This window comes from Opisthocomus hoazin, chromosome 23, assembly GCF_030867145.1.
Source record: "Opisthocomus hoazin isolate bOpiHoa1 chromosome 23, bOpiHoa1.hap1, whole genome shotgun sequence".
In the NCBI taxonomy this organism is placed as follows: domain Eukaryota; kingdom Metazoa; phylum Chordata; class Aves; order Opisthocomiformes; family Opisthocomidae; genus Opisthocomus; species Opisthocomus hoazin.
In genome coordinates this window covers 8,392,062-8,416,854 of record NC_134436.1, presented here as the reverse complement: position 1 = coordinate 8,416,854, position 24,793 = coordinate 8,392,062, and the positions used below count along the sequence as shown (strand labels likewise).

General features: G+C 44.5%; 1 protein-coding gene across 16 annotated transcripts in view; it reads left to right on the top strand.

The window, feature by feature from the left end:
• Positions 1 to 24,793, top strand: part of TENM2 (teneurin transmembrane protein 2) — a 1,253,534-nt gene that overhangs the window by 1,078,043 nt on the left and 150,698 nt on the right. For all 16 annotated transcript variants that reach the window (XM_075442184.1, XM_075442183.1, XM_075442198.1 and 13 more), the window contains one exon: positions 1,233 to 1,471. In XM_075442184.1, coding sequence (XP_075298299.1) covers positions 1,233 to 1,471 — 239 coding nt within the window. The remainder of the gene's footprint in view (positions 1 to 1,232; positions 1,472 to 24,793) is intronic.

Here is a 24,793-nt window from a genome sequence, read left to right as displayed (position 1 = left end):
GAAGTTCTAACAGGCTGTTGGAGGTGACATACTGACTGAGAGTGACTGTTCTGGTCTGAATAAAGGTGTTAAACGGTTTTACGTCTGAAGTAGGACTTGGGTTCTTTTAGGCTGTGGTTTTGTTGATTTTGGAGATTACTGAGTCTCTTCAGTCTTGTTGATTCCAAGGAGCACTTGTTTCTCAGAGCTGTGAAGGGAGAGGGTATGGAACGGATCTTCAGAGCTCTTTTGTCTCCAAACAAGTGGCCTTCTTGAAGACCACTGCCTCTGTTCTGTGCTTCCCTTTTTATAGTTTACTGGGAACTTGCTTGTCATTGGTTCCTCCAGACTGTGAGAAGTTAATCTAGAGAAGCCAATCTGCTAGTTTGCTTCCTTCGTTGTTGGCAGCATTTTCTGAGAGTTTGTCCCGTAGTTTATGTTGTCCATTATTTTATTCCTAACAAACGTATGGGCAGTTGAAGTCCTCTTTTCTTCTGCTGAGTCTTGTGCTTCTGGTGATTGTTCTAGTTGTTGAAGCCAAACCTGCGTACCAGTAAGAAAAATAATGGCTAATTCTAATTCTGGCAAGACCTTTTCTTACAGGATTGTAAGTTTGGCTCAACATGTTCTTAATGTTTTTTGCTGGCAGCTTTTGCCAAGAGCGTTAATGAGACTCATATTTTTTTTTGTCTTAGAGTATTTGTTGGGTAGGGGATTCCACTGGGAAATAATGTAAACCTGTGAACTCAGAAAGGATGCTTGCTTGTAAAGTTAAGTGTTCTGTTGTACTAATAAACATTGTGGGTATTTTGTAGTGAAATTAGTTGCTTTGTCCTAATTAAACACAGGCTAAAAGGAATTGACAGCTATGTCACTTCCAAACGTGAGCTTTGTTTCCAGACTGCTCACGCTTCTTACAGGTGCGATCTCAACTGGTGCTCGAGGACACTGCATCGGCCGTGCTGGGGTTGTAGCTAGTGTCTGGTCAGGTTGCACCTAATTACGGAAAGGATTAAGCCGATATCCTGACAGAAGATATCCTGACACTGTGTTTTAGTGACAGTTGATACGTTCTGGTAGCAAAAAGACGATGAGAATTTTCATCTCCGTAGTTCTTCTTACAAAATGCTTTTTTTTTCTTTTTTGTTGAATTTAATGCGTTCCGGCAGCTGGTATGGAACAGGGATAGGAGATACTCTTTCTTAACTACAGGACTTGCCATTTTCAACTATGTTCCATTTTATGTTTTTCAGGCATTTCTTGTTTAAGACATCTTCTGGAACTACTCCGCTGTTCAGTAGTTCTTCCCCTGGTTACCCGTTGACCTCAGGAACAGTTTATACTCCACCTCCCAGACTGTTACCTAGAAATACATTCTCCAGGAATGCGTTCAAGCTGAAAAAGCCTTCCAAGTATTGTAGCTGGAAATGTGCTGCTTTATCCGCGATTGCTGCTGCAGTCCTGCTTGCCATCCTGCTGGCATATTTCATAGGTAAGGCTGTGCTTTCTCTGTCAAATCACGTGGCTATGTCAGCAAGTGAAAATTCAGCAGACAAAAGGATGGTCAATCTCTTTCACAAATTGTTGTTCTTAAGGAGCAAAGAAAATTATTGTTCCTTATACTGATTAATGAGCCAAAATAAAATGTTCACGTCCTGTTCGCTGTCATAAGAGCAGTGGAAGCAAGAAATCGATTCAGGATGCTCAATGTGCAGTGTTAACTTCAGGTGTCAGATATGCATCTCTCATAGGTGGTTCAGAGGGGGATATTAAGATTTTTTTATGTACTACCATATCTTTAAAAAATATTTGGAAAAAAAATTGTGATAGGTGGTGAATCCATATAAATAACCGAAGCTACTGACGTTTGAATTCAAGTATTACCATCACGTGCTGCCTTTACGTAAAAAACACGAAACCATTTTGATTAAGAAGTCTCGGTCTATATCTGTCTGCCTGCCTAAATTCCCGGTGCTGTTAGATCTAAAGAGTTAGATAGTTCCACTTTGTGTGCTGTTGTTTTCCAGATTCCACACACCCTTAGTATTTTGTAAGCAAAAAATACAGAAAGGAAGCTCCAAATGTGCTTATTCCCCGTGATTAATATATTCGTAATGACCACACCATGTCCTAATTCTTTCCATGGCCTTTAGAGATTTTTTGAACATGCTTCTGTTATTTCATCTTTCATTTCTTATTTCCCCCCCATCCCTGTCCCCCAGTATTGCCTTCATTGTCTGTTGCTTTGGAGGTTTTTCTACGTGTCTACACAAACGAGCCGTGTATTTTGTACCTGTTATAGTGCCTTCGACAACACCTTGATGACAGTGGCATGCTGCACAAACTCTCGAGCCTTTCTGAGTAAATGGCAAAATTACAGTGGCTTCGCAATATTTTCTGTTAATGCTTTCCCTACTTATTCTGTGTGGGTTTTAGTTCACCTCTGAAACTATTCTCATATATAGTGCTCAAAAGACCTATAAAGATGTACTGAGTTTTCTACTTATTCTCTGCATTTGAAGAGAATGATTTTTTGTTTTGTGATCCCATATAATCTGACTCAACAGGATAGACGCTGTTTTCTAAGGATTCCCCATTTTCTGTACTAACGAGCTTCCATATGTAATTAATATATACCATAGTAAGAGAGAGCTGGCTGCCTACTTTATTGCTGCTGTCTCTTTAGGCCAGGCCTGCGTCCCAGCATGCTGGGAGAGCTAACCATCTTTATATTTCTTCTGTAGAAAACCTTGGAAGAGTAACAGGCTTAGTCTGATACAGAAATAAAAAGATTGGAAAGCACATGAGTTATTGAACTTGACAGTTATCATACAACAGCTCTCCGTTTGAGTGATTATGCACATGGGAAATGATACTCTGCAAGTTGAATATTTTAATCATGTGCATAACTTCGAAGTGATGGATTATGAAGAATATTTTTCCTTGGTATTTGGGTTACTGTAATCTAAAGCAAAGCTTTGCAACATGCTTATTGCTTTATACACTTTCATATACTGTCTAAGACAAGAGAGAGTGTAAGGCAATGCATTGACTCTTAATAACGGATGAATGATCTATAATTTCAAGTAACGACATAAGCGATCTGTTTTGACGGAAGTTTTGAGGTCTGCTTTCCTGACTAAAGAATGATGAGTGCAATAGAGTTGGTTAGTGAACACGCAAAAGCAGGTTTTAGGAAGAGAGTGTTGGCTCAAGGATTAAATAATGAGAAGTTACCTGACAACCTCCATGCCATACACAGTAAAGAATAAATCTGTTGAAGAGTAGCTGTCAAAACTAGAAAATAGTTTCAATTAATCCTGTGAATAAATTGGATGGATCCACTGTGATCGTAATTTAAAATGATGGAAAAGAGAGAAAAGAAAAGAAAACAAGGAGAAAATTGTATTGCCTTAGGTGCATGAGAACAACAGAAAGGTAAAAGGGAGGTGCTTTAGTTAGGCCATTCGTTAATTAAATTCCCTCACTCTCAGCAAAAACTCATTCCACAAAACAAAGAGCAGGTGTAAGACCATCAGCTGTAAGCTAATCCACCCACCAAATTGCTGGCCCTTGCTGTCCTCCAGTGGTATGACCTAAGGTGCTTGGTACTTGAGGCGCTAAATCATCTCCTGCTTTTTAAAAAAAAACCTGAAGAACCTTTCCTTGTTCTGCAGTTCTCTGGAGGATTGCCTTCTCCTGGGTACGTGCAGAACTGGAGTCCTGGGAAAATTAAATGTCCTCTCTCCTGGGACAGGAGCAGCAGTGCGAAACACCAGCTGTCCCGCTCTTCCGCAGCTCTGCTGGGGCTCCTGACCGAGTAATTCCTGAACTGCTGTGGAGGCAAAACAGCTCGGTCCTGCTCTGTCAGGAGGAAAAATGTCTTTCTGTTTCCAGAACGGGTGACCAGAATAATGTTCAGATCAGACCGGAATCCCAGTCCTGTTCTAATCATGGAGACAATGGGCAAGTGAGAGCTGTTAATCTGCCAGGAGAGCTGGCAGCCTTGGGGTGAAGAAGGATGTTAAGTTCCCTCAGGACACGCAGGAGGAAGGGCAGTACGCCGTGTTGCAGCAACTCCTCCTGATGTGTTTTGCCGTCAGAACTTGAGGTGTAGGAGAGGCTTTAAAGGTGCTGATAATGTTTTTCTGCCATACATGTCCACAAACAACATTTCTTGCTCTCCACCATAACAGAGGTTACATCACTGGGGTTATGTCAGCTAGAAGTAATAGTTATGGAAGAAGTCATCAGAATTTGCAGCAAATGGTTCTGCCTCTTAGGGTTGTCAATGTATCTAGGCTGTGTGAAGGTGATCAGATCAGTGCTAATCAAGATTACTGCAGGACTAAATGAAAAAGGCAATGCTGGCATATATGAGGTGAATGATATTGAAAGAATACTTTGAAGTTCGCGTTGTCTTTGGGATTTCTAAATGAATTTGTCTATAATGAAAAAGAGGGGGCGACTGATATGAACAGATCATTGAAAATATGCTGTCCACACACTTGGGACATATTAGATGTCATAATATATGCTGTCCACACATATATACAATATATGTCATGTATTTCATATATATAACATACGTATAATATATGACATAATATATGCTGTCCACACAGTGTGGGACTTTCAGAGGACTGCCAAATATTGGGGGGGTCACGAAAAAATTTCTAATGAGGGGTGATTTAAAGAGACGAGAAAAAAGAGTATTGTAACAGATAGAAAAGAATAAATATTTTTAAAATTATTTAGGCATTCATATTGCCTTTCCAATAACAGACAAATAAATATACAGTGAATGGAATGAGGAGGCAACATGTTTAGAGCTTTAAAAATAAGTTTGTAGTGCATAATAACCTTTGGAACTTTCTGCCACACTACATAATTGATCTTAAAATCTCAGTAGTGTCTTTGTTTAACAAGTTAAACATATGTCAAAATAATGACAATATGTCTTCTTAGAAGGAGACTTTGTTTTTTATTTTCTTTTTAAAGATACGTGTAGATTGATGGCTTAGCTCACAAAATGCCATCAAAGTTTGGCTGTCTGAATAGACTTTTCCTTTATAGGCCAGTCAGTGCCATCGTTATCTGAGTTTTCCTAAACCTTCCTCTGAACCTTCTTCTGACTGATGTCTGGGAAAGATTCCTGCAGGTCTGCGTGGCGCTGGCCTGCCGTGGTCTGGCATGTGTGTGTGCAAAATGCGCTTGGTTTGGCATGCGTGCAGTTTGCCGTCTTAGCCGTACTGTTCTGTACCGGCATTCTCTTACCCTGACAGAGTTTCTGCAGAAACTGTAACACACATCAGGTTTGCCAGATTGAAAATAAATCAAGCAATTTGGGGTTTTTTTGTTAAAGGAATAGGCAAGAGGCAAAAAATTTTCAGGTTGTTCCCATGAAAAAGAGAATTTTAAGAGGTTTCTGTGGCTGTCATACTGCTTTTAATAGCAGAGAATAGGAAAAATTCACTTCAGGTACCTTTTTCCTTACATGGCACACAAAATGTTGTCTGCTTATTTAGAGCCAGATTTATCGCTTCTGCCTGTTTCTTCAGCAGCCAGCTGTAAGTGAAATGCAAGAGTATTAGCTGGTAGTATTGCGCAACCTTTTGGTAAATTCCGGTATGGGGTGCGTAAATAAAACTCTCCTATGATCCTGTCTGAGCCATACGTCATGTCACAAAGCCCAGGGGTTACTCCTGCTGTCCTGGGGTGACATAGGAAGAATGTCACTCAGATTAGGACATCCCAAAGATGCTGGACCGGTGGTAAAACCCAGCGACCAGACAGCAATTCAGAAAGTGTTGAGAGGACAGCGTATACCACACATATTGTCTTTGTCAGGGTGCTCATTTCGGAGGCAAAGGGAGTAATGAAAGCATTTGTCATGTTGAATGAGTTTTTAGCTCACACACAATCCCAGAATCACAGAATGGCAGGGGTTGGAAGGGCCCTCTGTGGGTCACCCAGCCCAACCCCCTGCCCAAGCAGGGTCACCCAGAGCAGCTGCACAGCACCGCGGCCAGGCGGGTCTGGAATATCTCCAGAGAAAGGAGACTCCACAGCCTCCCTGGGCAGCCTGGGCCAGGGCTCTGTCACCCTCAGAAGGAAGAAGTTCTTCCTCCTGTTCAGCTGGAGCTTCCTGTGCTTCAGTTTGTGCCCATTGCCCCTTGTCCTGTCGCTGGGCACCACTGAAAAGAGCCAAACTTGGAAGGGATGAAATATAAAAAAGAAGAAAGGAGAGGAAAAAGCAAGTCACCTTGTGCTTTTCACAAAGTAGTTGCTGCCAAAGATAAATACCGCGTTTTTGTAAGCCCCTACGCTGCCCTGATTCCTGCCAGTCTCACTTTGAGCAGCGAAGAACATCTGACCATCAACATGTCAGTGCGTTAAAAATGTGGTAATTTAAAGTATTTAGACTTTCCTTCGTGGGGAAAAATACCCTTATTTTCTGTGGAAATTAAAAGCTGCTACAGGTTTAAAGATGCTTCACTTGAAGATAGTATCTCGAGACTCATACTGATAACTTTTAGAGTACTGATGCTATTTTATGTACTATCACGTGCAAGAATATGCAGGAAAAGTAAAAGGAAAATGGGAAAGAAACTATGAAATGGCATGCTTGCACGACATCCTTAGTGCATATGTTGCACAGGAAAATGTTATTGCTCATGTATCATAGTAGGTGTTTTAAGGATGAAGGACAAATGGACAAATAAACGGTGAATTTATGTGGTTATCCCCCTTGTATCCGCAGAAGTATTCGTTTGTTTCTGTGGCAGTCTGATAATAACATTTATGGGGTTTCTGAAAAATTTAGACTTGGATGTAGAAGTCCCCTTTTTACTCTGCATCAAATATGTGCACGTACCACAGCTGGTATAAAATTGCACTCTTCAGGTGTTGATATCAACTGGAATTATTTTCTTCTCACAAATGAGTCAGATATTTGCTAATGTAAGAGCTTGTGTGAAGTTTCTTGTTCATTCACATTTGTAATTTCTTCCACTCAGAAGTCCAGTTGTCTTTTTGACCCTGATTCCGCAGATCTGGATCCACCAAAACAGTTTGCTCAAGTGGCTGTCTTATGGATCAGCTGATTTTTTTCCCTCTCTCTGAGTTGTTTTTGTTGAATGACAACCTATGTTTCATTAGATTTCTGATGTTGCATTTGTTGTTTCTCACTTGTAGAGTCAGAAAAGCGCTGACTTTGTCTTGTCCAGACTTCACTGAAATCAAATCTGCTAGACATTTTGGAAACCGAGCCTGAAAAAAGGGAAAATGATGCAAAGATGGAACCTCTGAGAGGCAGAGGTCACCTGGCTGTCAGTCACTGCTAGCAGATGCGCTTGAAATCAATGTAAACCCAGGGAGCTCTGCATCTCGCAAGATTAGCTGATGACAGGAGGTTCTGTTCTTAAATTTGCATTGAAAATAGGTGTCAGTTAAGGGGCAATAATTACATTTTAGAATATGCCTGTCATATTCTGAATGTCGCACATTCAGTAATTCGTGTTGACTGATACCAGTCAATCGGAGAGGGGAAAGAGCAGCAGTAGCTTGGTGAGCTTGTCGGACGCTGTCTTTGAGAAGAGGAGCTTTGAACCTTGCAGGGAAAGGCGTCTGGCCCCATCCCGTTGGAAAACTGTGCACTAGCGCTCGGAATGGTGGAGCCTGGCTCCAGAAAATGTAGTTGTGGCTCTGCAGCCTAGCAGCTGTCCTGTTTCACAGTCCGGAGGCTTGCTTAGGTGAAGGAGAAAATTTTCCTAGAGACAAAGTACTCCAGGTGCTGTGTATGCTACAAAGAGCAGGAGGATTTTTGTGTGAAATTACCTGGGTATAGTTTGCCTGTGCTTTGCCTGAGTCAAGAATAAAAGCTTGACCTGCAGATTTGTTCCCAGAAAAGCTGACGTACCTGTTGTTTTGCCCAGCAGAGACCTCCGAGATGATGGGAGCAGCTGCCTCTCAGTGTGAAGGGGCAGTCTTATCAGCCTGGTAAAATTCTCTTTGTCGAGGATTTTCATACGGTAAACCTTAGCCCTTGAAACTAGAGTGACACTCGTGTGTCCGTAACTCACAAAGTGCTGTCACGTGCTTAGCACTCGAAATTGAAAACCCTTTCTGCTTAGCTACCAAGGCAAGGAAATGTACTCTGAAACCTTGGCAAGAAGCGGCTGACCGAGAGGATGTTTTCTGTGGTGTGTTATTGGGGGTCTGTTTTGCGGGCCACACTTTTATTTTCTTTTTCTATGCATATTGCACAACACAGGCTAAAATGGGTCTGGGAAAACATTTTTCACGGATGCTGACCAGAAGCTGATAAAACATATGGCTGTGAACTTGAGTAAAGCAGTGCAGCTGCCTAGTTGGTGCTGGCTGCAGCAGCTGATGCTGCGCGACTCCGGACGGGTGGTGTAGCACAGGTTAGTACCGCAGAAACGAGCGGTGGGGTGTAGTAGAACAGCAGTGGCTAACCTGGAAATGTTAGAGAGAGCGCGTTTAAAATTAGAGTTTAGTAGTACCATTATTTCTGCAGTGCAGGTTTTGGCTTTTTCTACCCCAACCTGCAAGAATGGCTTTTTCAGAGATGCTTGGGAGTTTGGGTTTGTTATTTTTTTCTAAATTGTGAAGCACATGCTGCACTTCACATGCACTGTTGTTGTCCTACCATACACAAAGTGGAAGATACCCTGGGTTTCAGAATGGCTGTGGAACAGAGCCTGTTCTCACTTTCATCAGTGCAAATACTGAATATTAGGAATTTTTTTAGTAGTCTAGGATTTAATCCCAGAATCACAGGTATGAAATCCTGTCAGGGCAAAGAGATCGCAGAGATAAGTAGATGCAGACCAAGTCTTGCGGGAAGTCAGGGGGAAAATGATGAAAAGCTTTGAGATGCTTTAGTGAGACATGCTTTATAACCTTGCCCAACGTACTGAGAGAGACCGTTTTTCAGCAGAAGGGTGAGCATAAGGGATATTGAAGATTAAATTTGGCTAATGTAATGCCAAGTCAGAGATCCCTATCAAACAAACCTGTGTCCATTCTCTCTGAAAAGTCAATGTTTGGTATCCGTGCAAAATGCCTCCCTTCTCCCTAGGGAAACATTGTTCTGTTAGCAGCTGTTTATATGGAAATCACCTGTTGATCGTTTATGGATTCATTTATATGGATTATTTGTTGCTGTGCTGCTTTGTTAACTGTTTGTGTGGTTTTGCACTTGTCATGCTTATGGATTTTATTCATTTAGATGTAGAAGTACAAATTTACCTTTAGGAGCGTAACTGTTGCTCAATGGGGCAACAGCAGATTGAAAGATGTGACATGGACTTTGTAAGTGTGGCTAGTGTAGCGCTTGCAACTCTTTTGAAAGCCGTGGGAAAAAAAAAAAAAAGAAATGAAAAATGATTAAGTGTACTAAAGAGACAAGAGAATATTCAAGGAACTTGCAGGAACACAAAATATAAAAATGGGAATTAAGTTCAAGTTGTGAAAATAATAAGGCAGGGTAACAGACGAGAGGAATTACGGAGCAAAAGAAGTTGCACATTGGGAAGAGAAATGACACATCACTATGAAGTGACAGAAGACTTTACTCACCATATAATATAATGTGGTGAAATTACCTCCTTTCAGTAATTTAAAAAACTGGTAAGAAACAGGTTTTGGATTCATTTCAGCTTTTGCTTATTCAGGCTTTAATTCTGCATAGTCTTGCTGCATCGTGCTTTGAGCTAGCTGCTCACTTCGCTACCCAGGGACAAAAAATCCCAGCAATCTTATATTTTCTGTGTGTTTAGTAATAAAGTCATTGACTTGCGGAGGTCAGTGAGTTTGAATACCTAGCACACCATATTCTCGTCATGTTGTGCCTTGTTATTCTTTATGCAATAGCGTTGTAATTATAATGAGGATAAATGGCATCTTCCATGAAAACCCATCTGATCCCCGGGACATATTTTGCACTCCAGATATACGTTTACAAGGTTGCAGGATAATTCAGGTTGGAAGGGACCTCTGGAGGTCTCTAGGCTGATCTTTTGCTCAAACCTGAGTCATCTCTGAAGTCCAGTCTGGTCTTGAAGACCACCCAGGACAGAGACGGGACAACCTGTCCCATTGCTTTGACTGTGCTTGTAGGGAAAAAGTATTTCCTTACATCTAGGCTGAGCCTAGTTTCAATGCATACGCGGTGTCTCTCATGCTCTTACCGTATACCAGTGTGAAGACCCTGGCTCTATCTTCTTGATGACCTGTAGGTATCGGCAGGCTGCCTTTAAGCCCCCAGAGCCATCTCTTCTTCTGGGTAGGCAAACCCAGTTCCCTCAGCACCTCCTCCCAGGGCAAGCGCTCCAGCCCCAGCCATCCTGGGGGTCTTCAGTTTATCGCTGGCTTTGTTGCATTGGGAGGCCCAAAACTGGACGCAGTTGTCCTCAAAGGAAGCTAATGAGTGCAGAGCAGATGGATGTCATCATCTCCCCCGGTCTCCTGGCCGTGCTTCTGCTCCTACAGCCCCGGATGCTGCTGGCCGCCTCGGCAGCCCGGGCACATCGCTGGCTCGTGTTCGGCTCTCTGCCCACCGGGACCCCAGGGCCTCTCCTCCAGGGCTGCTCCCCAGCCGGTCCATCCCTGCTGGTACCACTGCGAGGAGTTACTGCCATTTCTAGTGATTGGAGGCATTTCACCTAAATAATGATGAGTGCTAGGCTCTGAGACGTGTAGCCCTTTTCACTGAGGCTGAGTGAACATTTGTTTTCCACAGAATTTGACCACGATGGGTTTAAGCGAGCCAAAGCCTATTTTATTTAATAGAGTAAGGGGCGTAGGAAGGAGAGGCTCCTTGTTCTGACTGATGTGTGTATATTTTCTTAATGTTCCGGGAATTCTGACCCATTTAATTTCTCGTAATTGTTTCTGACATCAGAAGCTTGAATTACAATGCCAAAGTGAAGAATGTATTTGGTTAGAAAAATCATGTTTTGACTTGTATGTTGAGCAGATTGGATAATGAGAGAATCACTACTGAGCCCCACTGTGTGATTGTTAGACACTATTAATGTCTTTATCTTGGCTATTACTAAATAATTACCAGAAAAGAGAAGCATTTGTATTAATATAGTTCCTGAATGGAAAAGAATTTCATGCTCTTATGTTCATCTTGCAGGACCCTACCTAAAACTTTAAATTTGCTCTGGGTTAGGTTTGTTTTCTTCTCCGAGATGTCCAGATTTATCCCGCTGTGTTGTGTTCAATTTTTAAAAGGTAATATACATAATACATAACAGTGCTGCAGTTAATTTAATTTTAAGCCTTTTTTAATTTGCTGGTTGGTTGATCAGCTGATCTCTTCCAACATTTTTCTTACTAAATACTTTCGGAGGAAAGCCACTGAGCAGAAGATGTTTTCACCTCCGAACGCCAGTGGGGCGGGGTAGGGTCCCTGCTTGCTGGGTGGGAAGGGCTCCCCACGCTGTTCTGCGGGGCTTGGTTTGCCTCGCAGGAGCTGGCCTGGATCAGACACGATGCTTTGAAAGGTCAGGCAGTCTGCTGCGTGCGTGCTGCCTGTACCTGTACGTTAACAGCTGTGTTGTTCGAATCTGCGTGTGCTGCACTGTTTGGAATCACAGACTCATAGAATGCTTTGGGTTGGAAGGGACATTTAAAGGCCATCTAGCCCAACCCCCCTGCAGTGAGCAGGGACACCTTCCACTAGACCAGGTTGCTTGGAGCCCCGTCCAACCTGGCCTTGAATGCTTCCAGGGATGGGGCATCAACCATCTCTCTGGGCAACCTGTGCCAGTGTCTCACCACCCTCATTGTAGAAAAATGGCTTCCTGAAATCCAGTCTAAATCTACTCTCCCTTAGTTTAAAACCATTATTCCTTGTCCTGTCACAACAGGCATTGCCAAAAAGTTTGTCCCCACCTTTCTTGTAAGCTCCTTTTAAGTACTGAAAGGCCACAATAAGGTCTCCCCAGAGCTTTCTCTTCCCTGGGCTGCCCAGCCCCAGCTCTCCCAGCCTTTCGTTCCAGCCCTCGGATCGTTGCTGGGGCCTCCTCTGGCCCCGCTCCCACAGCTCCAGCTCTGTCCTGTGCTGAGGGCTCCAGAGCTGGACGCAGGACTCCCGGGGGGTCTCAGCAGAGCGGGGCAGAGGGGCAGAATCCCCTCCCTCGCCCTGTGCCCACGCTGCTGGGGATGCAGCCCAGGGCACGGTCAGCCTGCTGGGCTGCACATTACCAGCTCATGTCCAGCTTCTCATCCCCCAGCACCCCCAAGCCCTTCTTGGCAGGGCTGCTCTCCATCCCTTCACCCCTCAGCCTGTATTGATACCGGGGGTTGCCCCGACCCGGATGCAGGACCCTGCACTTGGCCTTGTTGAACCTTGTGAGGGTCACACAGGCCCACTGCTGGAGCCTGTCTGGGTCCCTCAGGGTGGCATCCCTTCCCTCAGGCGTGTGACCACCCCACCCAGCTTGGTGTCATCTGCAAACTCGCTGTGGGTGCGCGCGGTCCTTCTGTCGATGTCATTGATGAAGATGTTAAACAGCACCAGTCCCAGTATGGACCCCTGAGGGATACCACTTGTCGCCGGCGTCCATCTGGACATCGAGCCATTCTTGCAGTTACGTTTTATATTCTGTGTATTTGCATCTTCTCCTTTCAATTTATTCATTCCTCCTGCAAGAGGCTTTCTCCTTTCTGTGAGGTGCAGATGACTGCATGTAACTGAAGTAGTAATGAGACACCGGAGGATTCTGTGAGGAAGGCAGGAGATGATCAGAAGGCCCTCTGGTTCATGCCTACTTCAGCAGGAGGCAAGGCGTGAATGGGTGGTTCTCGTTATCCTAATTTGGCCACATGAACCAACTTTAGCGCAGTTGTACCAGCACCAAGCGCAAAGCCAAGCTGCTGCTATCAAAAGGTTTGGCAACGTAGCAGAAATAATTCTGTGTACTCAGAATAACAAATTGACAAATTTTCAATTTTAAATCAGGAACTTTGTGCTACAGGTATGCATCCTAAATATGGAAACCGTGAAACCTCTGTGTAATTCTCGGGGAGCTGGTTTGATCCAAGGCGTGTGGTTTATCCGCAAACTCGGGTTTTGCTCCTGGTAGTTGGAATCAGTCTCCACTGAACTGGAGCTGTGAGGGTAATGTTTTCTTCTGCAGAAGAAAGGAGATTCTTCTTCTGTAGGAATGGATGGTTACTAGAGGATTCCTGTGTTCAGTTATTAAAAGTCTTTAAAAGAGGAAAGCAAAACTTGATATGCCAAGAAAATTAATAGATGCTGGAAGAATACCAGGAATAAGTAGCAAGTATCCCAAGGTAACGTAAGGGCAGGCGTGAACTTGCGACACCTCTGCTGGCCTGTGGAAAATGCAAAATACTTTGAAGTGAAGTAGGGGTTCACAGCGTTCACAGCAGGCATACTAGCAGTTGCCAGAGAAAGGCAATGCAGCACCGTGGTCTCTCTTACCTTGCAGAGCGGGTTGTTGTGCCTGTATGATACAAGGCCTTTTCCGAGCAGGGACCTGTGCATGTTTATAAGAACGTGGTGCGGAGCTGGGACCTGAAAATAGGGAATCGTGTTAAAACTGGCCACGAGGCAGCAGAGCGCACAAAGAGAAAGGAGATGCAATTTAGGCCCGTAAGATTTATTGAGCCAGGATTTTATTTCACCTGTTGTTTCCTTCTTCATATATATCCTCTCCTAGATCTGGAGGCTCCATTAGTCACTGAAATGCAAAAGCCCTGCCATGGGAGAGAAGAGAAAGGAAGAGCCAATAATGGAGCCTGCTCGTTAAGGAGAGCTCAGGGATCTGATTAGCCTTACTCCTGCATGGGGAATTTTAAAGATTTTTTTGACAGCTTGATATCATTTCAACTCTTAAAATAGTGTTATTGTCTTTATAGCTGGAATTTATTTTGAACCTTAAAAACATCAAAGTTCTTTAACATGGGTCAGGGATTTGGGGCTTGGTTCATTAAGAGTATTGGGGTCTTTTTCACAAGAAGAATTCTTCTGCACCTCTAGAGGCTTCCTGAAAATCCTAAAATAAATAATAGAAAAATGGTGATTTAAAACATAATTTCTAATACAAACCAGACCTGGCTGTCTAGATGAAGAATAAGCTTCAATAAATGGGAGACAGACGCAAGCCTCTTCAGTATGAAGAGTAGCGAGGATGCAGAAATAGAAATAGGTTTTTCATTACATGAGGGATTATGCTTGGGCCAGAAATGCCAAATATTCTGTGGACCGCAGCTGCACTTTCTGTCTGCTGTTGTATTAGCTGGTAATAGTAAAACAATGATGTGATGGTCGAGACAGCTATTTGTTCTGAGAAATACAGAAAAGTTGTTTTCCTTTTCTTTGCTGGGATTGCCATATTGTACTCCATGGCAGATCTTAAACTTCTATCCTTTTGCAGCAAATGGACTACAAATTAAAATATATATTCTCCTTGAGCACCACCTGAGGACACGTAGACGGCTGCTGATGTGCTCCCTTAGCCAATTTTTCCTTCTGCCGTCCTGACACTCCTTAGTCAATTCAGGGACTCGTTATTTGCTTGCACAACCCGGGGCAGTGCAATTGCCTACGCAGCCACGGGCGAGTGCCACCGATTAGGCCAGCGGCTAAGGAGACCTGGTGCTCTTACGGAAAGCAGTGAGTTTAGAGACGTTCAAGCAAACAGCAAGATGCAGCTTGCTGCTGGATTGGGTTTGGCCAGCAGGTCGAGGGAGGTTCTCCTTCCCCTCTACTCTGCCCTAGTGAGGCCCCATCTGGAGTACTTTGTCCAGTTCTGGGCTCCCCAGTTCAAGAAAGATGAGGAGCTGCTGGAGAGAGTCCAGCGCAGGGCTGCGAGGATGCGGAGGGGACTGGAGCATCTCTCCTACGAAGAGAGACTGAGGGAGCTGGGCTTGTTCAGCCTGAAGAAGAGAAGGCTGAGAGGGGACATTAGAAATGCCTCTAAATATCTGCAGGGTGGGTGTCAGGAGGACGGGGCCAGACTCTTTTCAGTGGTGCCCAGCGACAGGACAAGGGGCAATGGGCACAAAATGAAGCAGAGGAAGCTCCAGCTGAACATGAGGAAGAACTTCTTCCCTCTGAGGGTGACAGAGCCCTGGCCCAGGATGCCCAGGGAGGTTGTGGAGTCTCCTTCTCTGGAGATATTCCAGACCCAGCTGGACGCGGTGCTGTGCAGCCTGCTCTGGGTGACCCTGCTTGGGCAGGGGGTTGGGCTGGGTGACCCACAGAGGGCCCTTCCAGCCCCTACCATTCTGTGCTTCTGTGATTCTGTTTCTGTCTTTTGATCAGCTCTACCCACTCGCGTATTAACAGAGAGACTGGAAATAGTGTGGGTTTTCAGGATGTAGCTTGGTGAAGTGTTTCCCTCAGTCTCAGGATATTTGCAGATGGGAATTACTGAGGTTGGAAAGGTGTGATTTTCATCCCTGCCTTGAGATTTTATATAGACCTCTGGCAGAAAGAGTTTTGTCTTTTGCTTTAGGACAAATAGAGGTTTAACAACATCTAATACACGCAGTTCTCTTCAGATCTTTTATTTTTTTCCTGTCAAAAATCTGTGCATGTTCTTCCTATAAAAATCGCTGTGAAAACGGTCTGCTTAACTCTATTTCACCGTCCTGTGAAGTATTGTTTTAATACGTTGTTTGACTTTTGAAAGTGAGCTTTCATAAATCACTCATCTTTTCTCCCGCATTTAGCAGTAGAAAACTGTAAACAGCTAGCACAGAAAAAGGCTTTTAAACGCGGTGCAATTTGCTTCGCGTTGATATGAAACTCCTGGAAGAGCAGGTACGCGACAGGTAGATTGAAGAGTGGGAGTTTTCTTTGCTTCAGCTGCGCGTGCATTTCAAAACGTACAGTTTTGACTGCGGTTTCCGTGATTTGAGGAACAGATATTTGGTATGGAATTTTTTTTTTTTAATTCCGGGGTACCAGTTTCAAAGCCGTCCGCTTCCCAACCTGCCTTTCGACCCGAGTCTGAGGTGGGAGACCTATCTGTCAGTAGGTACTTTGGGCAGAGCGGCGTGTTGCTGAGGAGCAGCCCTCAGGATGGCAGAGCTGGTTGGTTCAGGTCGTTGGGCGGGTGAAGCCTGCTGGAACAATCCGTGCAGTCCCTGGGCTCGTCCCGGCACCGGGTTTTTCGAGGGCTGCGGAGACACGGGAGAAGGGTGAACAGCGGGCTCTGGGTGGTGGTCCCCGCCGAGCCCCAGCAGCTCCATGGCCCGCACCCCGGCTGCCCGCTCACGCGTCCGGTGTCTTTGCCCTGTCCCTGGGACCACCATGCACGTAGGCATCTCCCAGGGTACGGGCAGCACACGGCCTGGGGCTGGCTTCACAATATCTGTCCTATTTTTCACCCTTAGAGTATGGATCCTTATCCTGATCCATGGATCTTAGCTTTCCCTAGTGGAAAGGTCCACACCAAAGCTCAGGACCCAAAGCTTAGGAATTCCAGTTCTCTTAACACGTAGATTAATAGTTTTTTTCAACTGTCAGCTATCCTTTACATGCTTTCAGCAGATTTTGGCTTAAATGCTCTCCATTAAGCTGCATGCTACAACTTGTGTACTCTGGCAGTCCCAGAGCAGTTTGCAGAAGAGCTAAGGGTTGCATGTATTGCATGCCTTGCTTTTTCTTTAGTATAGTCGTGACTCTGGAATTGTGTATATATGTTTTTTTTAGCTGTACAAAGCAGTTTCCCAAGTTCAGTATTCACGGGCTTGACACGTGAGTAAATTACTGAACACAGCGGATCACCAGCAAGTTTCTGTGTGGATGCTTTTAACCAAAATTTGCAAGTTTTCTTACTCAATTTTACTGTGTGGCCCCAAATCTTCCCGTTTTCAGAGACAAAAGGCTTTTGTATTTCTTGCAAGGCAGAACAGGCCTCAGATACCAAGGGTAAGATACGGGGGTTTGGAGGTGGCAGTAATTCATAGGATCACTAAGGTTGGAGAAGACCTCTAAGATCATCAAGTCCAACCGTCAACCCAACACCACCGTGCCTGCTAAACCATGTCCCAAAGTGCCACATCTACACGTTTTTTGAACCCCTCCAGGGATGGGGACTCCACCACCGCCCTGGGCAGCCTGGTCCAACGCCTGACCACTCTTTCAGTAAGGAAATTTTTCCTAACATCCAATCTGAACCTCCCCTGACGCAACTTGAGGCCGTTTCCTCTCGTCCTATCACTAGTTACTTCAGTCTTCTACTTTGCTCAGGAAGGTTACTCATTAAAATCTTCAGACGGAAGATATACTCATTTGGTCAGAGAGCAGGAGAAAGGCTTTGAAGGAAAGCTGAGTCTTTTAAACAGTTACTAGTTAGCTAGTCTCAATTGTAATGGTTGGGCGCACGGGTACTTGTAGGTAGTGGTGAAGGCACACAATGGTATTGAAGGTAACAATGAACCTTTGTTTCCCTTGGCTGGAAATTTAAACACAATCATGTACTTTCTTGGCTGCAGGAAAATACAAAATCCTGGATGCTTGCCCTTCACTTGAAGTGTCTGTAGAGCTTCTCCTGCCCTCTGTTGCTGGGCGGTCCGTTGTTAAATACGATTTGCGTCAACACACAGGTGCGCTACGCAACGCGTGTTCCGTCTTTAGCAAGTCCCGCTACTGATCACTGCCCGCTGTGGGCTGGCGGGGGCCTTGGAAACCCGTGGTGTCGGCTCGGTGAAAATATCCCCTTTGTCAGCCCAGGACCTGGAAACCCTGCCGCCACGCTCCCTGGCTTTCGCTAATGGAGATGCCCTGCGCACCATTTACAAATTGAGACATTACTGTTTTGTGTAAAATGCCATTTCAGTTTGAACTCTCTGACTGCTCTGCTAAGATAAAGACGATATTATTCTCTGACAGTTCTACCTTTTAAAGCTTTTGCTAAATATAAACAGAGTTTTTCCCTCAAGCCTTTTCTTGGAAGTCAAAGGTCTGGATTGAAATGGCAAGCTTATAATAGAGTTTGGGCTGCAGATGATGAAAAGGCCAAATTTGTGGCAGACAGAATTACGTTATACTTGTCTCTAGTTTGCTTATTGTTTGTGTTTATGTGTAGAGATATCTACAGATTGAGCTGATTTCTATATATATATTTTACTAATTTCTTTCACCTGCTTTTTTTGTTGTGTACTACTAGGTGCACTTAAGTCATATGTGGATAATCTTTTGTGCTGTATTAAAAATAACTAATATGACTATAAATTGACAGAAACCATGAAAATACTCCCTCTGTTTTTTAACTTGCTTAGTTTACATATTGGTCAGAATTTTACCCTAGGCACAATCCTGATAATATTCCACGTGCACCCTTCTGAAGTTTGTTGGAAATGCACATCTAAGTAAAGTCAGGAATGGGAAAATTAATCATAATTTATGTAGGCTTTGCTGCAGCAGGGGAGAAGTTTACAAAAATTGCTGAGGCAGTAATAATAAATACTTTTATTTGGTGAAATTCAAAGTATCTCAAAGTATTTAATAATTTGGAGTAATTTAGCACATATTGGCCACCAATATTTACTGATAATGAGTTATAAAACTGTACTTTTTTAAAAGGAGAAATGTGACTTAGACCCATTGTTGCTACAGGGTTGCCTGTAGTTCCAGTGCAACGCTTTGCGTGAGTTTTAGCATCCCATACGTAAGGTTTGCTGAGCACTAGATCTGGGCTTTGCCAGCAGAGGTACAGATGAGCTGGGCCTGCAGAAAACCGCCGTTCCCCCTGTGAAAGAGAGCACGAGGGAAAGTCTTTAGGCAAAAGCTGTTTAGGACAAGGCCGTTAGTCCCGGTTATGAAGTTGGGGAACATCCCTCTGACTCTCATTTGGAGAATATGGAGAGAAGGCTCCGGGGTGACCTTAGAGCAGCTTCCAGTGCCTGAAGGGGCCGACAGGAAGGATGGAGAGGGGCCTTTCACAAGGGTGTGTAGTGATAGGAGAGGGGGGGGCGGCTCTAAACTAAAAGAGGGCAGATTTAGATTAGATATTGGGAAGAAATTCTTCCCCATGAGGGTGGTGAAACACTGGCCCAGGTTGCCCAGAGAAGCTGTGGCTGCCCCCTCCCTGGCAGGGTTCAAGGCCAGGTTGGATGGAGCTCTGAGCACCCTGGGCTGGTGGAAGATGTCCCTGCTCATGGCAGGGGGGGTTGGAACCAGATGATCTCTAAGGTCCCTTCCAACCCAAACCATTCTATGATTCTGTGATTTAAAACCATATGTGGTCATGTTAGACCCTCAGGGTTTGGCCAACCGTATCGTCGCTGCCCTTGGTGGGGTGCGGGCAGCCCTTTGCAGAGCCTCCCTGGCACCGTATGTATCGCTAAATTCTGCTATCCTTTGCGTAAATCTAGCTAGAAAATTGATAACCAGCTTTATCAACATAAACTGAAATAAACTGAGTCCTGGGTCTGCAAAAGGAATTCCACGTGCGACCTCGCAGCACTTGCCTCTGTGGCTGAAGTTAGGGTTGATAGATTTCTTTTAATCATCATTTCTTTTCTCTTTCTTCCTCCCTCCCTAAATTGTATTTTCTTTGTGGGCATTTTAATTCTTGAGGGTCTGGATGTTTTCTAGATCACCCAGATATTGCTGATGTCTGTCAAGATAATGCAGTTTTAGTTATGCGCTGGGATTTTTTTAAGGGAAAACATACGTTATGTGGCACTCTCATAGTTAAACAAAAGTTCGTGTAGAAGCCATTGTTCTAAATTTTATTTTCCTGAAGAAAAAGTGAGCATCTTATTTAGGAACAATATAAATTTTGTAAGTTTTATTTATTTGTAAAGCAATAGCTGCTGTGATTTAAATTAAACGTGGGATCATGCTGCTTCTGATTAATTCTGGCACAGAGGAGCCAGAAAAAGGACTTGATTTTTCTGTAAATAGGCTAAATTAGCTTCTGGTAAATAATGATAGTTGGAGGAATTGAAAAGAAAGACAAAAGTTCTATTTTCTGCTCAATGAAATTACTTATTCATTTTTAAAAAACTAATGCTTGCAGAAAAGGCTATGATTCACTGTTTTCTAGAATGAGAACAACAATAGTTAATGTTAACTTAGCTTCTAAGCACTTTGCTGTGGGGAGAGTAAATGTTGTTATTCCTATGTTCCAGCTGACTAAATTGAGTTGCAGTAATGTGGATATTTTACAGTACTGTAAAAAATGGCTCTTGGCTCTGCTGGTTTTGAGTCGCATCAGCCTCTGTATTCTGGTATTTAAAAGCAGTGCAGTAACTAGATCTGATGAGGAGCTTTGGGTTGCGGAAAGAAATGGTAGCCCGAGGTAGTAAAGTATGAGAGACGATTCGTGCCCGTGAAGATGGCAAAGCGTGGTGGGCAATTCCTGCCTGTTCACAGGTGGTTCCGGAGCAGAGATTGGCGCGTGTGAGTGTTTGTGTCTGTCAGTAACGAAACGACTTCTTCGCTAGGTGCTGGAATGATAGCATCAGCTTTGCTACACTCGCTTTCCAAAGAATCCTAGATGTTCGTATCACGTTTAGAGCAACATTTTATCATCATTTTCCCTTAAAACAGGCAAAATAATTTTTTCTAATTAACATCTCAACACCAGTAATTGTGACTAACTAACATTTTGTTAGTTATTTTGATGAAGAATATTGGTATACTATTGAAGACGAGTTCTGGTATTCTATCAGACTATCCATTTTGACTTCAGGTCTCCAAATCTGTGTCCCTGTGGGGCAAAGCGTTGCTTTTGAGGCTGTTTGGGGAGGCACTGCCCTGTGGGGAAGCGCAGCCAATTCTGCAGGTCTGTATCTCCTGTGAGCTGAGCGGAGCGGAGGGAGCACCCAGCACTGCCCAGCTCGGAGCAGGCTCTGTGGAGGGCAGCCAAGCCCACGATAAGAAGTGAACGCCAGGAGATCAGGTGTGACACACTTTGCACACACTCAGTGCTAAGCTGCTTTTTATCATTATTTGAGCTCGGGTATATTTTTTTCCCAGAATAGACAGTGAGAATGGAGCAATTTCTTCAGAGTAGGAGTGAAGCTGGACCACTTGGGGAATCTTTCGGTGCTACTCCTATTCTGAGAATAAATGGCAAATATCGAGTTCTGGGGCTGTCGGTCTAGTGTCTTCTGTTAGCTGGGTACTCAGCTTAAAATATGAGTTAAAGTACAATCTAAACCAATAGTGATTAAATATTGTACATTAATGCTCTGCTCTGAAGGGCAGAAGACAAGTTTTACTCTATTCCCCATACAACTTGGTAAAAAGAACTTTACGGAACTTGCAGAGTAATCTGCCTTTTCCCACCTCTGGTCTGCTCCTCCATCTTCTGATACTGACACTGCGCTCTCCTCCATTCTGGTTTGTCTGTGCTACTGTTAGTGGCGATAACGCGTTTTCTGGTTTAAGAAACTGCAGGAGTCTGGAGTCTGGTTCCAAGGAAAGTAATTGGTATGTTACTACCAAAAATAAAATTACAAGGCCTTGCAAAAGGAAGATAAAATATAAGGAGAGGTGAATGTTAGCAGTACCTATTCATCTGTAATGTCGACAGCTCTGTTTGCCAACATTTCCAAACCGCTTGTACAACTTTTAATGGTTGTTTCGTGGAGAAGAATATTTAAATTGTGGATATTTTGATCTTGATAGTAAGATTGTGACTTCATCCAAATAACCTAATACAGATTAATTAGGAGAGATGTTGCAGAGCTGCTTTAAATCGCTGGTGTTTCCATGACATGGATTAATAAAACTAGGTTTATTTTTCTTGATAGTTGAAGTTTGACTCCGTAGAATTTTGTTCTGTTTGTTGATAGCTTTGTATTCTTTGATTTCTCTGGGGAATTAGCATAGAAAAGTACAGGTTTTCTTGCTGATGTGTATGAATGGAAACAAAGCTGGCTGTGCCTTTATTTTACTGCTTTGAAGATTGCTCTTTGAATCCTTGTATGCTGGTGCAGCAGCAACGGTGTGCACCGTCTGGTGCTGCTCAGAAAGTCGGTAGCTTCCACCTAGAGCGTTCCTACGTGTTTCTGCCAGTAGGTCGAGTGAGAAGACAGCCAGAGTCATCCTCCTCCCGGTCTTTTCCTCATCCTCTCCCCACGTTCCAGTTACTCTGCCGGTTATCGTCCCAGCGGGTGTCTGACGTCGGGCAGAGGCCCAAAAAAGTGTGCGTGAAGTCGCGTGTCATCCAGCGGTCGATCTGCAACGCAGACAGTCGAGGGAGAAATGCTCCCCTCTCTGACACCATCGGCAGCCGCTGAATCCCCCCCCGACAGTCGTCCACGAGGCCGTTCTGCGGCACGCCGAGCTAGGCAGCGCGCCGCGGCTGGCGTCGCAGCGGGGCGACCGCGCGGACCTGGCTGGTACAGGTTGCTGCAGTCACTTCTGACGTGTCTCCTGCGTCAATATTTGCGTTTACTGCATCATTCACACTCCTTCCCATGTTTGTGGTGCGTGGCTTTGGTCCCTGCCGCGTTTCTCCCGTCTCTCCCAGGGAAGCCGGAGCCTTTGGCACGGCTCAGGGCAGCACAGAGAGAGCCGGAGTGCGGGCAGGGCGGCGGGGCAGAGCCAGCGGGCGCCGAGAGGGACCGAGCTCCGGGTTCAGAGCGTTAATTTAAACTCCAAGTCATGCAGAAGCTGATGAGAAGGTACCGAGGGCACAATCTTGAGTTAAGACTACAGGGTTTAACCCCGGATTTCTGACTTTGGTCTAATTATGGGTTAGACACGGCCCCACTGACACGACATTCTCCCTCATCTCACAAAGCCGACAGTGGTTGTGCCCTTCATGGGTAGAGTTAAGTTGCTTCTTGGCTCTTACAAGGGAAAATTGCAGGTTGCTTTAGTGTAAACTGGCTTTCCTTACAAATACTAAATGGTTATAAATATCTGCAGGGTGGGTGTCAGGAGAACGGGGCCAGAGTCTTTTCAGTGGTGCCCAGCGACAGGACAAGGGGCAATGGGCACAAACTGAAGCAGAGGAAGCTCCAGCTGAACATGAGGAAGAACTTCTTCCCTCTGAGGGTGACGGAGCCCTGGAACAGGCTGCCCAGGGAGGTTGTGGAGTCTCCTTCTCTGGAGATATTCCAGACCCGCCTGGACAAGGTCCTGTGCAGCCTGCTCTGGGTGACCCTGCTTGGGCAGGGGGTTGGGGTGGGTGACCCACAGAGGTCCCTTCCAACCCCTGACATTCTCTGATTCTGTGATTCTGTCTAAAGATAAGATTTAAACTGATGAGGACCAGCTCCTGTGGTTTTTGTACACTCCCTTTGCGTTTCTCCATGAGGAGTTAGGTTTCTTTTCCCTGTTCTGCATGCAGCTGTGGAGCCTCAGCCATTCAGCTCTGTTCTTGGCTCTCTAGCGATGGGTTCGTATATAAAGTTTACGTGGTACTTCATAGGCCACAGCTGGTCGCAGAGCACAAAACTGGTGCTGTGAAGGATGCCGGGGCCCAAGGTGCAGTGCCACAGGGCACATTCCTTCCTCCAGCTTGCTTGGAAGCCAGGAGAAACTGTAAAACATGCAACAAGTGGCTGTGGAACACTTAAGCTATTAGGGACATTTGCTGTCTCCCGTAATGAAACCTTAATATCCTTGCCGTTGGATTTACATGACAGATCTGGTGAATAGCCTAGAAAACGATACGGCTAATAAAGAGATACCTGTAAGGACTGGGTGCAGATACAGGTAAAGCGTGTGCATGATGGCCCCGTTCTGCAAAATTTATTCTCGCAATTATGGCCGTCAATGCTGGCGCAGCTATTCTGAAAAGTAAAGTCTGCGTTTGTAGGTAAGATTTTGTAGGCTTGTTCCCGGTGTTCTGCTATTTTAAGGGTTGCTAAGTTGCTAAGATACAGGCAGAAAGGTAAGTTTATTTAATGTATTTTGTTGGATAAATGTTATAAATTATTACTGTGATCTGTGGTTCACTAGGTCATGTCTGAGGCTTTGCTGAAGTGGAATTGTCAGGAAAAATAGTATGGGCGTGATTCATGATTGCATTATTCCATTTTCACACTGATACAGCTACATTGAGAAGAATTGGCTTGCACCAATGGGGCATGAAAAAGATGCAGGGATAGATTTGGCTCTGTATCTTGAAATGAAATACGTGCAGGTTTCTGGTCGACATTTGCTGCACCTTAAGAAAAATCAGAAGGCAGATTAGATCAAATCACACTATTAAAAGAAACATTTTTATTTTGTTGTTCTCTGCGGTAGAACTGATCTGAAACATTTATGCGTTCAGAATTCTCTCAAAAGCACACTTTTTTTCTCAGCCTGTGTTTAAAAATTGATAACCAAGGGGAAAAGACTGTTGAGTTATAAAAACAGCTTTTTCCGTGTAATTGTGTCTTCCGCTGGTGAAACATAATTGAACTCAAGGTTCGCATTTGCAAATGACCTTGACCAAAGTTTTACAATTCAAAGATTCATTTAATGACTTCGACTGCGTGGAACGCCAGAATCGCTTTATGGGGCAAAACTTGTGTCGCTCCCACTGAGGACCCTGTACTGGGAAAAGGCAGAAAGTGACTCTCTGCCTTTGATGGGATGATTGTAGGCTCTGTTTGCAGAGAACATCGGTGTGAGGCAGCGGTGCGGAGTGACGCTGAATCATCTTCGGAGTCTTGTTCCCTCCTGTGGCTCGAAGAACCAGCTTGCGAGCTCTCTGGGGGTGCCTGGCTCGCCAGTCGCCTGGAACCCGTAGCCCTTGACTGGCCCCAGCTTTGGGAATAAGCTTCGCTCCGTTGCTTTCTGCGCACGGAGGCTGGTTTGTGCCACGAGGATGGCATCGCTGGG